The following is a 12445-nucleotide window of genomic DNA, read 5'->3' as shown; positions in this document are numbered from 1 at the left end:
GGGGCGGGGCCGTTGAGCATGCGCGCCGGGGCTTGGTGACCGGGGCCGCGGTTGCTGGGCAACGGCGAGCGGCGGGGACGTCGGTGCGGAGAGGCAGGTGCCACCCGAGCAGGGCGGGAACGCGGCCGCGGGGACCCCGTCGGGCAGCGCAGGTCCTCGGTGTCCCGCGCAGCCTACTTAATCGCGACCGTTGTTGGGAGGGCCTAACGTCGGGCCGCTGTGTGAGTGGGGACACTGTCCGTCGCCAGCGGGAGCCGCGCCCACAGGTAGGGCGAAGTCGTCACGGAGCACCTGCACCCGCTAGCCTGCGCGCTGCTGTCCCCCTCGGCGCCGTGTCCCCACGCCGCACGAACAAGGGGGTCCGCCGGCCACCAAACACCGAGGCGGCGTGTCCAGCTGTCTTTTCTCCTGCGCGCGCGTTTCCCGTTCGCATGCCTGAGGTCACTTGGTCGCGCAGCGCAGTGGTAATTTTTGTGACCAGGCCCTGCACTTTTAACTAGTTGTTACTGGTGGAATTTACCAAGAAAGAATGTTCCTATGAATTCTGGCTCTTAAAGCTGGGCAAGGATCAAGTTTCTAACCCTCCCATTGCTACAGACTCATTAATTAGGTAATCTTGAAGGAGTCACTAATCTCTGGATGTTTTTTCCTTTATAAAACGGAGTGGGACTGAATATTGGATGAGTTCCCAACTCAGAAATTCGGCAGAGAAGGTGCACACTTTTCAAAAGCTCTTACCTTGACATGAATGAATCATAGTGGCTTACGGTGCAGACACGGGAGATGAAACTGTAGACCGCAGATAGCTGTGATTATTAAGGAGTTTTTAGTATAATATAAATTATACTCTGCTGGGGTACAGGTGTTGTGAGAGAAGAAGATTCTGGAAGGGATCTACAGCATTTCAAGCACCTTCTACCATCTCTGCAGCGTACACTGTCCCGATGAAAATGCTGGATAGAACATTCTGGCATGTGGGCGCCTGGGGGACTTAGTTGGGTTAAGCCTCCCACTGCGGTTCAGGCCATGATCTCATGGTTCCTGAGTTTGAGCCCCATGTCGGGCTCCATGCTGACAGCTCAGAGCCTCTCCCTTACTCTCTGCGCCCCCACCCCACAATAAACATTTGAAAAAAAAGAAAGAAGCTTCTTGCAGGCCTGTCTCGAGGCCGGGTTTGAAAGCGAGCACAGAGCTGGTCATTCTGGCTTCGGCAGCGTCTTAGCCCCAGGAAGCGTGGGAGACGGCTCAGCTTTGCCCGCCGCCCTCCCCCCTCACTCCACAGTAACTTTACTCTTCTGGACTAACGTAATGCAGGTGTTGACCCTTAGATACGTATTTTGGATTTCTTCCTTTCTAGTCTTAAAATTAGGCCCCATTTCCTAGATTACTGTAATAACTTACCATTCCTCTCCATTCCTGTGGATTTTGGACCCCGGTCTTCAGAAACTGTACCCTTGCCTAAAAACGAAAACTAAAAGGGCCAATTCAAGTTCTTCCACCAGTTTCAAAGGGAATCAGAGCAAGAATAACGACTTACAGGGTATCTTCTGCATGAAAGGGCCCTTTAGATGCTTTGCAAAGGTGGTCTCGTTTAATCCTAAAAACAACCCTGCACGAAGCGCGTTATGACACCTGTGAGAAGGTGAGGAAACTGAAACTCACCGGCAGGGAGTGTCCGGCCCGGCACACAGAGCAGGATCGGAGCCCAGGTTTGGTCCCCATATTCGGCATCTGTGTTCTGGGCACACTGCAGCCCAGGACTCCCCTCGCGGTCCAGGCTGTCCGCGGCTCCCTTTCTCCCCTAAGCAGTCAACACAGGCCGAGCCCCCGTGCTCTGCGCCCCCTGATCCTGGGGGCGGGGGGGGGGGGTAAGTGTTTTAACTTCCCTCTTATCTGCCCTTCAAACCCCAGTTTAAATGTTCTCTCTTGAAGACATAATTCACTTACTATTCTCTGATCTGCTCAGTCTGAAATGTTGTATTTACGTACAATAGTACATCGAGCAGCGGATTGTTCTCGTTTATGTCCGCCCGCCCCCTCCCCCTAGCTGGGGAGTTGAGGGGGGGCAGTCCCTCCAGAACCACAGTGCGGGGCTCAGCCCTGTGCTCCCGTGAACACCACGTGCCGGACTCCCAAACGTATCTTCCCCGTAAACCTCAGAACTCTGACTTTCCGTCGCTTCTGTCTCTACAGCGGAGGAATTGAAGGGCTGTGATCGGATGACCGACCCTGACGGGGCCACGCGGCGACCCCCCCGACTCGGCATGCAGAAACATAAGGTGCACGATCCCATTTGAAAACAAACACTGTTTTACTCCCAAGTGTATTTGAATTCAGCCGTCCGCAAGTGTCCAAGTACAGTTGCAAACCCCGCTCCGATGAGGACCTGCCCCCAGTCCCCTCGGCAGGCCTCTCGCAGCCGTGCAGTTTCCGTCCTAAGTTTTCACCAAAAAGCATGTCCTTAAACGCAAGATTCTCTTTCGTATCACAGAAGCAAGATTTGCCTTGAATCTAATCTTGCTGTTGCGAAACAGAATGTGTCCAGGCACGCACGGCGTTTATGCAGATTCACATGTAGCCCTCACTAGCTAAATGATAAGATATCCCTACGTGACCAACAAAACTGGGGACACCAGGCTTCCCTGCGCCGGGGTGACGTGGGCCGAGCCCCCTTTACTGTGAGATCCGCTCAGGGCGCGGCCGGCGCTGAGCCGTGAAGCCAGAGCTTCTTCCCAACCGTGTGTTCCGTAACGTTCTGCACACAAGGCTTTCTTCCTACTTTTTAGGGTCACTCATCGAAACAAGGTAACGTGGCAGTCACTGCTGTTGCTTTACAAGATCACATTTTACGTGACCTTCAACTTCGAAATCTTTCAATAGCAGATCATTGTAAGACAAAGGTACAGCAGAGAGACGCCACATCCCAATCTCTAAGAAGAAATGCAAAAGCAGTGATAGATACCGGGCTCAAACCAGCAGCACGAGGCCCGAAAGCAGAAGACCCAGAAGAAGAATATGTTCTTGATCCCAAACCACCACCGTTAACTTTAGGTAAGTTCGTCGTCTCCTTCGTATTTTCACTTAGTAGAGCTAATGAATCTGGGTGAGATGAATAGTGTCATTTTTTTTCTGGAACAGAAAGGATTCTCATTTATAACCTTATAGAGAGACAGGTATGTACTAAAGTTTAGAAATGATGGGGATAATCTGAGCAAGAAAATTCAAGACGAATAAATAAAAATAGTAGACTACAATAACTACCCACGGGCCCACACTGGCGGAACTCAGGCACTCCGCAGTGGAAAAGAAAAAGCCCTTCCTTACGGGAGAATGAGACCTAATAAATCCATAGACGGGGCCAGAGCTGGAAAACCCCGTCGGGCCAGCAGCACAGTAAGGACCAGCGCCGGCGGACGCTGAGGCTGGTGGGGACCGCAGTGAGACGCGGGCTGTGCACACATGCGCCCACTCGCACGGAGGGGGACACTGCAGCCTCCTGTCGGTGACACTGTGGCAGCAGCACCCTGACCAGGCGATGGACGTGCCCTCCCCTGAGCACACGCCCAAACCCCTGCTCTGAGAAAGTGCACACGGAACGTCACCTCGAGGAGCCATCAGACACGCCCAAGGCAACGGGCATTCTGCGGTTTCCAGCCAGTTCTCTTCCAAAGTGTCAAGGGAAGCAAACAAAGAGAAACTGTCCCAGATGATGGGGACGCAGGGGGTGTGATGACAGACTGCAGTGTGTCATCTAGGACAGCAAGAGGACTCCAGGGAGACAAGGGGGTCCGTGAGGAATGCGGATTAACGGGTGCTGCGAGAGCAACATTAATTCCCTCCTTTTGATCGTCGAACTGGGTTATGTAAAATATTAACATTCGGGGAAACTGGGTACAAGGCACATGAGGACTCTTTATGCGGGTTTTACATTTTGCAAGTCTCAGTCACTCGAGGCTGTGAATTTAGAAATAGAAGCATTTTGTAAATGGTGCTGAGCATGGAAAATGGGTTTGTCTGGGGGCGCGGGCCCGGGGGCGCGGGTGCTGCCCCGACGGCGCCCAGCGGCCCCTCTCCCCTCCCTCCGCACCGCAAACAGCGCCGGCCGTCTCCTAGAAGACTGCACGGCTCAGGAACACACAGAGGCTCGGAATGATGCTCTGCGGTAATCGAGTGACTGTCTTCTGGTGTGTGTGTGTAATTTACGGATTTGATCCAGTAGGTGATCGCCATAGTTTCGCAGGAAGGATTTAAAATAGACATCAGAAGAACTTCACATCTTGGAAAATAAGAGAGAATAAAGAGGGGAGCCGATGACATAGTCTTTCAGGAGCTTTTACATTTACACAAAAAAAGATGTTTTAACTGTTCTGCATATTAATCACTAATAAGATTGAATCTTTTTTTTTTTAAGTTTACTTGGTTTGAGAGAGCATGTGCGTGAGCAGGGGAGGGGTAGAGAGGGAGACAGAGAATTCCAAGCAGGCTCCGCACTGACCATGTGGACCCCAGCTCGGGGCTTGAACTCACAAACCATGAGGTCATGACCTGAGCTGAAATCAAGAGTCAAGACACTCAACCGAGGGACCCACCTGGGCACCCCAATCATGTTTCTTTACTGCCTTTACCTGGTATTGCATTCCGGTCTCTGCTTGCTGATTTTGTGTTCTTTATGTACTCTGCATATTAATCCCTCATTGATTTACCCTCTGAGATCTTTCCTGGTCTGGAATCCTCCTTTAATTTTATGTGTTGTTTTATACTGAATAAAATATGCCCTGATTACTGTTAAATCCATCAGCTTTTCTCTTTACTCTATGCTTTGGGAAATTTAAGGAATCCTTCCCCATTCTGAGATGACAAAGATTTTCCACATTTTCTTTATTTACCTTGAAAGTATCGCCTTTCACATTTAGGCCTCGTCCCGGTGTATTTGGCACAGGGTGCGGGGACATCAGGCAGTACAAGCCTTTACGTTGGCACAGCATCGTCTGTCGCTTGCTGAGCCACAGCACCCCTCTTTTGCCTGTGCCACAGCCACGCTGGGGGCGGGGGTATGATATGGGGGCTCCTGTCTCTGGGCTGGTATTTTACTGTTTTAATTAATAAGAGCTTTGTAATATGTCTTAATAACTGGTAGGAAAAGACCCAAAATTATCCCCCAGAAAAGTCCTTCAAAGCATATTCTTTCAGTACACTAAAGGGCAGTTTGTGGAGGCACTCCTTCCAGAACCTTCCCTTGCTGTGCTCCCATGTGGAGCACTGCTGCTCAGGGCCCACGGTGGGGGGGTCTACTCCACATGCCCCGAGGGCCAGCCCCGCCCTGCACTCCCACCCCTGCCACCCCTGACCACCACAGCTCCCCGGAGCTGTGTCCCACGGGTGGCCTCCCGGGAGCAGGTGCATGGGGGCCCCGCGCCTTGGGTCCGTCTATGTGCCCTCACCCCTGCAGGCCTGTGGGTGGCAGGCCCTCCATGCCGGCCCTCACATGTTCTTCTTTCCCTCGGCTCCCCCTCTGGTCAGCTAGCCTTCACTCCTCCTTCCTGTCTTCTGATCGGTGCTCTCATCCGTCCGCAGAGAGCCCTCAGGGAGCACCTCACTGTCCGTCCACAGAGAGCTCTTGGGGAGCACCTCACTGTCCACAGAGAGCCCTCAGAGAGCTCTGACTGTCCTGAGAGCCCATGGGTATCGCTTCACTGTCCGTCCGCAGAGAGCCCTCGGGGAGCACCTCACCGTTTGCAGAGAGCCCACGGGGAGCACCTCACTGTCCACAGAGAGCCCTCGGGGAGCACCTCACCGTTTGCAGAGAGCCCTCAGGGAGCACCTCACTGTCCACAGAGAGCCCTCGGGGAGCATCTGACTGTCCTGAGAGCCCGTGGGTATTGCTTCACTGTCCGTCCGCAGAGAGCCCTCGGGGAGCACCTCACCGTTTGCAGAGAGCCCACGGGGAGCACCTCACTGTCCACAGAGAGCCCTCGGGGAGCACCTCACCATCCATAGAGAGCCCGCAGAGAGCACCTAATTGTCTGCAGAGAGCCTTCAGGGAGCACCTCACTATCCACAGAGAGCCCACGGGGAGTATCTCACCATCTGCAGAGAGCCTGCGGGGAGCACCTCACTGTCAGTCCACAGAGAGCTCTTGGGGAGCACCTCACCGTTTGCAGAGAGCCCGTGGGTAGGACTTGATTGTCCGCAAGGAGCCTTCAGGGAGCACCTCACTGTCCACAGAGAGCTCTTGGGGAGCACCTCACCGTTTGCAGAGAGCCCACGGGGAGCACCTCACTGTCCACAGAGAGCCCACGGGGAGCATCTCACCATCTGCAGAGAGCCTGCGGGGAGCACCTCACTGTCCGTCCGCAGAGAGCCTGTGGGGAGCGCCACACCTACTCCCTCACCTGGGAGGAACTTGACTCCCAGTGCGGCGTGAGCTCCACACTTGACCCCTGGCGGTGGGGGGCACGTCCGGGCTGTCAAGTAGCACTGGGGTGGCTAATCCATCCTGACAGTAATTCTACCTCAAGAATCTTTAGCAAGGGGTAAACTTGATTGATACTCCTTCTGTGAAGGTCGCTGGTGGCAAAAAGTGTGCTAAATTGAAAGAAAAGTACCCTGAAGGCTGAAAGGTAAAATAGGTGACAAGTGAGAACTTTTGGCCAATACATGAGAAACTTCGTATTCTCAGCTTTCCTTCCTGAAAATCGGAGGGCAGAGCTGCCTGCTGCGGAGAATGCTGGGAAATGACACAGGCGTGGAGACTCCTCATCAGTAAAGGCGTTCCTGCCCGTGGCTCTCGGCACCCCCAAGCCCCGTGTTCCTCACGTGGTGGAAGGAAGTGCGCCATGTGTTTTGCGTTCACATTTGTTTGCAAAATAATATTAAATTCTAGATGAGGACTGTGTTCTCGATAAATTGCACCCTCACTTCCTGTTGTTTTCACTTTAGCTCAGAAGTTGGGCCTGTTTGCAGCTCCCCCGCTGCCACTATCACCAGGCGAATGGGAAAAAGTGAAGCAGAGATCCGTCCTGCAAGGGGACTCCATGCAGCCGTGCCCAATATGCAGGGAGGAATTCGAACTCCGCCCCCAGGTGCGTAGCGGGAAGATCAGATAAGCAGGCTCGGGGACCAGACGGAGCTGGAGCCTAAGGCCCCAGCCTTCACTTGTCCGGTTTCTTCCGCCTACGTGACCTCAAATACTCACATTTTCTTTTCCGTTAGAGTATGTGTGTGAGAGGGAGCTAAACACGCTCATTAAACAGTTTTGTGTGTATTTACTGAATGCTATCCTCAAGTACAAAGTCTGTGCGAAAGGAATGCTCCCGTGTCCCTGGTACGGTGCGCCCCCAATCTGCTGTCACCTCCTCGCACTCAGGGACCCGTCCGCTCTAGGATTCTGGGTTTTGTTTCCGGCTGGCGGCCCCCCGACAGCGGTTTCCCATGGGTGCCGCACCGGGCTGCCTGCGGAGCTGGTTTGCTGGGAAAATACAGCGAACGGAGTCCAAGCAGGCCTCCAGTTCACAGCCTGGGAACCTCGGGCTTTCCTCACGACCTGGCACATAACTCCCAAACTTAATTTGTTTTAATGAGTTTCGTCGTTAACAAGTTAGTTCACGGTCATAAAACGTTTGTTCGTTACTAATTTGAATTCACAAGTTATTTTAAACGCACTTATTGTATCCCAGCTCTCTGTAAGCCCTAATCTCACCTGTGTGAAAGCTGGGTGTTTGGGGAGAGTTTAGCCCTGAAACCACAGAATTACCATCAGGATAATTTAGTATTTTAGTGGAGGAAGAGTTACTAGAACCACAACTAGTCTTTCTGGCCCCAGCAAGCTGTTTAATTAGCCGTAAGGATGGAGCCTGACTTGTGTGAGGACTGACGGCTTGTCCGCCGTGTCCTGCGGAAAGTGGGGAGCAGGATGCCTGCTCATGTCATCCATTCTGTTTTGTATGCTTCTCCCTCAATCTTTATTTTGTTTGGTCACAAATATAGATACTTGTGTTCATTTTGCACGTTTACTTTGTTATTCTGTGTTTAGAGTTTTCCTTAGTTACAAACGACAGCTGGCATTTCCTCCAGCATTTACTGATCTCAGAGGACCTCAGCTACCGCATGCGGCCCAGAGGGAGGCATTGTCCCCATTTGAGAGATGAGGACGTAACAAGTCGAGTGACCCACAGCAGGGCGACGCAGGAAGTGGGTTCCCGGTCAGCGAGAATCTGGTCCCACGTCCGGGACACCTTTAGTGTACGGACCACCACTTAATCATTCATTTTTGTCTCAGATAATGTTTGCCGACAACAAACATTTAGGACCTTTAGAAGCCTATTGTAGGCTTACTTGGGTAGATCAGTTGGTTAAGCTGATTCTTGATTATGGCTCAGGTCATGATCTCACAGTTCATGGGATCAAGCCCCACATCGGACACTGTGCTGGCAGCTCAGAGCCTGCTTGGGAGTCTTAATCCCTCTCTCTCAAAATAAACATTAAAAAAAGTACATTTTACATATGGAAGTACAGTGTCATTCAACATAAATCCTCAAGTATCTGTTGAGGAAACACTGACGGATGTTCAGTAAAGAAGGCGGAGTGCAGCACGCCGCAGGCTGCTGTCAGGTCAATGGCGAGAATCAGCGAGGACCCGCGTGGCGGCGGCTTCCCGGCTCAGGCTCACTGGCGGTCAGCTTCAAGTCAAGGTTTCATGACGCTGTGGTTCTATCCAGTCCAGCATTTCTTCCATTCTTCCTATTTAAGAGCAAAGGAAGGGGCTGGGGGAACCAGGGAAGCATTCTCAGCAGGGGTGTTAGAGGCCGCTGCTCGCCCCCTCCCCTCCTCCCCGGGAGAAGCCAGAGCTGTGGGCCCCCGCGGCTCCCTCCGCCCCTGCGCGCAGCCCACTCCGGCTGGTGTCCTGCTGTCACCCCTGGTTCTCCTTCCAGAAGAACCACCTACCCTCTTCCTTGTTCCACAGCCCAGAATATCACTCTGCAGTGAGGAATTTGGGTCAGAGGGAAGTGACACTTTCTTGTGAGCGCACTTTCCCTGCATTTCAGAAGGAAGTGTCCAGGATTTATTGCTGTTTAAATTGAAGCGTGTTAGAATCAATAAGGCTGCCACTGGGTGGAACAGAGCCCTCGGAAAGACATGTGCTCACGCTCCCCTACGCACTTCTGTCCCCGCTGGCCAGCCACCTCCCCTCCCAAGGTCTGCTCAGGAAACACCGTTTCATCATGTTAAATACGCGCTCACTGTAACGGCTTACTAGCATTCATCACGGGCTTGGCGTGTCAGACTGTTGTCAACGGGGTCTTTCTCGTCGAGAGGCTATCGCTGTGCTGAGCTCAACTCTAAACATTAGAAATGCCAAGGTGGTTCATCTCTTTTAACTTTTCAAAGAAACAACAAAGCCTACATTTGAAACATTCAGAATTTTTCTTTTAATTAATGCATTTATGCTGCTGCTCTTTTCAAACTAAACTTCAAACGTGTTTGTCTTCTCGCAAACAGGTGCTGCTGTCGTGTTCCCACGTGTTTCACCGGGTGAGTCCCGCCGCCCACTCGCCCGGTGCGCGCCGCTCCGCTTGCCGCCCTCGCTCACTTGGCTCCTCCGGTCCGTGATCACCGCCCAGGGTTAGAAACAGGCCTCCAGGCCGCGGTCCCCTCCTCCTGGCTGGAAGGCCACAGCCGACCCGTGACGGAGGAGCCCGGTGTCCGGAGGAGCCGGGCTGCCGGCAGCGCTCCGCTCCCCGGACGCCAGGCGTTGGCAGAGGTGCTCCACGTCGCTGCATGTACATTCTTGTAAAGTTTCACTTTTGGACCAAGTTTCATGAGGAAGGTGTTAACATCTGATGAAACGGCTTCACTTTATAATCTAATCTAAATTGGGCTGTCTTGTAATTATGAGAGAAAAGAACACTATAATTACATTGGAAGTAAAAATGTTATTTATGAGTAATTGCTTATAAAATTTTAAGTGAAATGTTTTTCTTCAGGCATGCCTCCAGGCTTTTGAAAAATTCACAAATAAAAAAACCTGCCCCCTCTGTAGAAGGGACCAGTACCAAACCAGAGTGATCCACGACGGGGCCCAGCTCTTCAAAATCAAGTGTGCGACCAGGTACGAAGGTCCCCAGGGCCACCGGGACGCGCGCTCCCGCAGCCTGCTGTGATAAGTGGGGTTAAAGGCCAGGCCTGGGGCGATGGGCGTCCCCCCCCCCCCCCCCCCCCCCCCCCCCCCCCCCCCCCCCCCCCCCCCCCCCCCGTCCCCGCCCCGCCCCGCCCCTAGGCCCCGCCCCCGGCCCGCCGGAAACCCCGCCCACCGCCTCCTTGCAGGCTCCAGGCTTGCTGGCGGGGACACGCTGTCCGGAAGTGGTACCGGGACCTGAGGAGAGCCGTGCCGCCCACGGACCCCGCGCTGCGCAGGAAGTTCTTTGAGGGGAAGGTAGGTGGAGGCCCTGGGTGCCTCAGACGGAGGGCGCGCCCGTGTGGCCGCGGGGACGGGGACCCGCCACCCACCCCGCCTCGTTCGGGCGCAGGCCCGGAGACGTGGCCGGGACGGAGCCCGGATCCTGGTCGAGGTGACCCCGCTTTCCGCCCAGACGGGGAGCGGGGGTCTCTTCCGGGTACGCCGTGCAATTCATAAAATGCAAAGAAGTGTAAATTCCAACAACTTTTGTTTGGCCAATTTCGTGACACCCGCTTAAATAAGCCCTTCGCTGAAGGAGGGGGCAAGCGCGGGGGCGCACGGCCGAACCGCCAGTGAAAACCTGGGAGGAAGTTTGTAACCGTCGAGGCCTCGGGGCCCAGGGAGTCACCAAACTGCGGGGGGGGTTCAGAGATAAATAACTTCGGGCTCTACCCTTTCTTGAAACCGTTTTTCTAATGTTATGTTTACTTTTTTGGCTGAATGGTTTCCTCTCATTGAAGCCCACATGGGAGGGACAGGCATGGGGGGGGACAGGCGTGGGGGGGACAGGCGTAGGGGGACAGGTGTAGGGGGGACAGGCGTCGGGGGGACAGGTGTATGAGGGGACAGGCGTCGGGGCAGGTGTGGGGGGCGGCTAGCCCACACCCTGCTCCCCAGCTCTGCCCTCAAGGGCTCTGTGGGGCCAGGCGAAGCCCCCGTGTCCCCCGGCCTCGTGCGCACAGGACAGTGACGGTCCCGACCTCGCACGCAGGCCGGACAAGCACCGCGGTGAGGGCAGCAGGCACTGGAGAGCGCACACTCCCCGGCAGTGCTGCTGTATTGTTGGGGTTCGTCTTTATGCTGCCTGCTCCAGATGTAGTGAGAGTGTAGATTTCTTAGTTTGTTTACTTTTGAGGGACAGAGAGAGGGAGAGCGTACACATGTATCAGTGGAGGAGGGACAGAGAGAGAGGGAGAGAGAGAATCCCAAGCAGCCTCCGTGTGGTCAGCGCAGAGCCTGACTCAGGGCTCGCGTTCACGAACTGAGGTCCTGACCTGAGCTGACATCAGGAGTCGGACACTTCGCCAGCTGAGCCCCCCCGAGCACCCGGTAGTCCATATCAGCCACAGGAGCACTCCCCGTAGGAGACTGCGGTGTTCGGGCGGCCGCTAGCTTTAAACCACTAAGAAGTCATACTCCCACTTGCCTGTGATCATTATTGATGGAAGTCTCCCTCACACATTTATTGAGGTCTTTCGCACACTTACTTGTTTTTGTTAGCCGGCACTCCCATCTGTAAGAATGAGTGATAGAAAACTACTCTTTGGGGTGCTCAGTCAGTTGAGCATCCGACTTCTGCTCAGGTCATGATTTCATGGCTTGTGAGTTCAAGCCCAATGTTGGGCTCTGTGCTGACAGTTCGGAGCCTGGCGCCTGCTTCACATTCTGTCTCTGTCTCTCTCTGCCCCTCCCCTGCTCACACACTGTCTCTGTCTCTCTCAAAACTAAACATACATTTAATAAATTAAAAAAAGAAAACATGTAATGAAGTAAGTCCAAAATGAGGAATACCCTATAAAATAGCTAGCTTGGATTATAAAATGTTATTGGCTAAGGAATGTTCTAGAAAAAGGAAGTGTGAGAACTATAACACTAAATGTAATGAGAGGTCTTTGGATCCTGGATCAAAACTAAAACTAAAACAGGCACTATACTGGGATATTTGGGAATGTGGAGATGGATCAGTATTACAATAGTACAATGTCAAGGTCATTTCCACAGCGTGTTAACTGCGTGGTCACTGTTGGGGATGGAGGGGCATGCTGCAGAATTTAGGCGAGGGTGATGTGTGCTGATGTCCGCAGCCAATCTGTAAGGAGGTCACACCCTCAGACATTGGTTCCTACGTACAGAAGAGGGAATACACTGTGGTGAAATGTTAACAATTAAAAGCTAGGGGTACCGTCCAGCAGCTGAGCTCAGGCACAGAGCTCCTAACTCCAAGGCAGTGGGCTGGGAATCGGAAGGCAAGAGAGGGTGAGAGGAGAG

General features: G+C 53.5%; 1 protein-coding gene across 6 annotated transcripts in view; it reads left to right on the top strand.

Annotated features, from left to right (window-relative positions):
* The first annotated feature begins 57 nt into the window (after positions 1 to 57).
* RNF32 (ring finger protein 32) overlaps positions 58 to 12445 on the top strand; it is a 32903-nt gene continuing 20515 nt past the window's right edge. The window contains exons 1-8 of one of the 6 annotated variants that reach the window (XM_029921023.1): positions 66 to 266; positions 2194 to 2279; positions 2787 to 2805; positions 2884 to 3051; positions 6940 to 7082; positions 9499 to 9531; positions 9984 to 10108; positions 10324 to 10432. In XM_029921023.1, coding sequence (XP_029776883.1) covers positions 2220 to 2279; positions 2787 to 2805; positions 2884 to 3051; positions 6940 to 7082; positions 9499 to 9531; positions 9984 to 10108; positions 10324 to 10432 — 657 coding nt within the window. In that variant the 5' untranslated portion in view covers positions 66 to 266; positions 2194 to 2219. Of the gene's footprint in view, positions 267 to 2191; positions 2280 to 2786; positions 3052 to 6939; positions 7083 to 9498; positions 9532 to 9983; positions 10109 to 10323; positions 10433 to 12445 lie in introns of all 6 variants that reach the window. The other 5 variants (XM_029921018.1, XM_029921048.1, XM_029921032.1 and 2 more) reach the window with 5 other exon arrangements.

Source organism: Suricata suricatta, chromosome 2 (assembly GCF_006229205.1).
Source record: "Suricata suricatta isolate VVHF042 chromosome 2, meerkat_22Aug2017_6uvM2_HiC, whole genome shotgun sequence".
Taxonomy (NCBI): domain Eukaryota; kingdom Metazoa; phylum Chordata; class Mammalia; order Carnivora; family Herpestidae; genus Suricata; species Suricata suricatta.
Note: the sequence above shows the minus strand (reverse complement) of the source record. Positions and strands in the feature narration are given on the sequence as shown.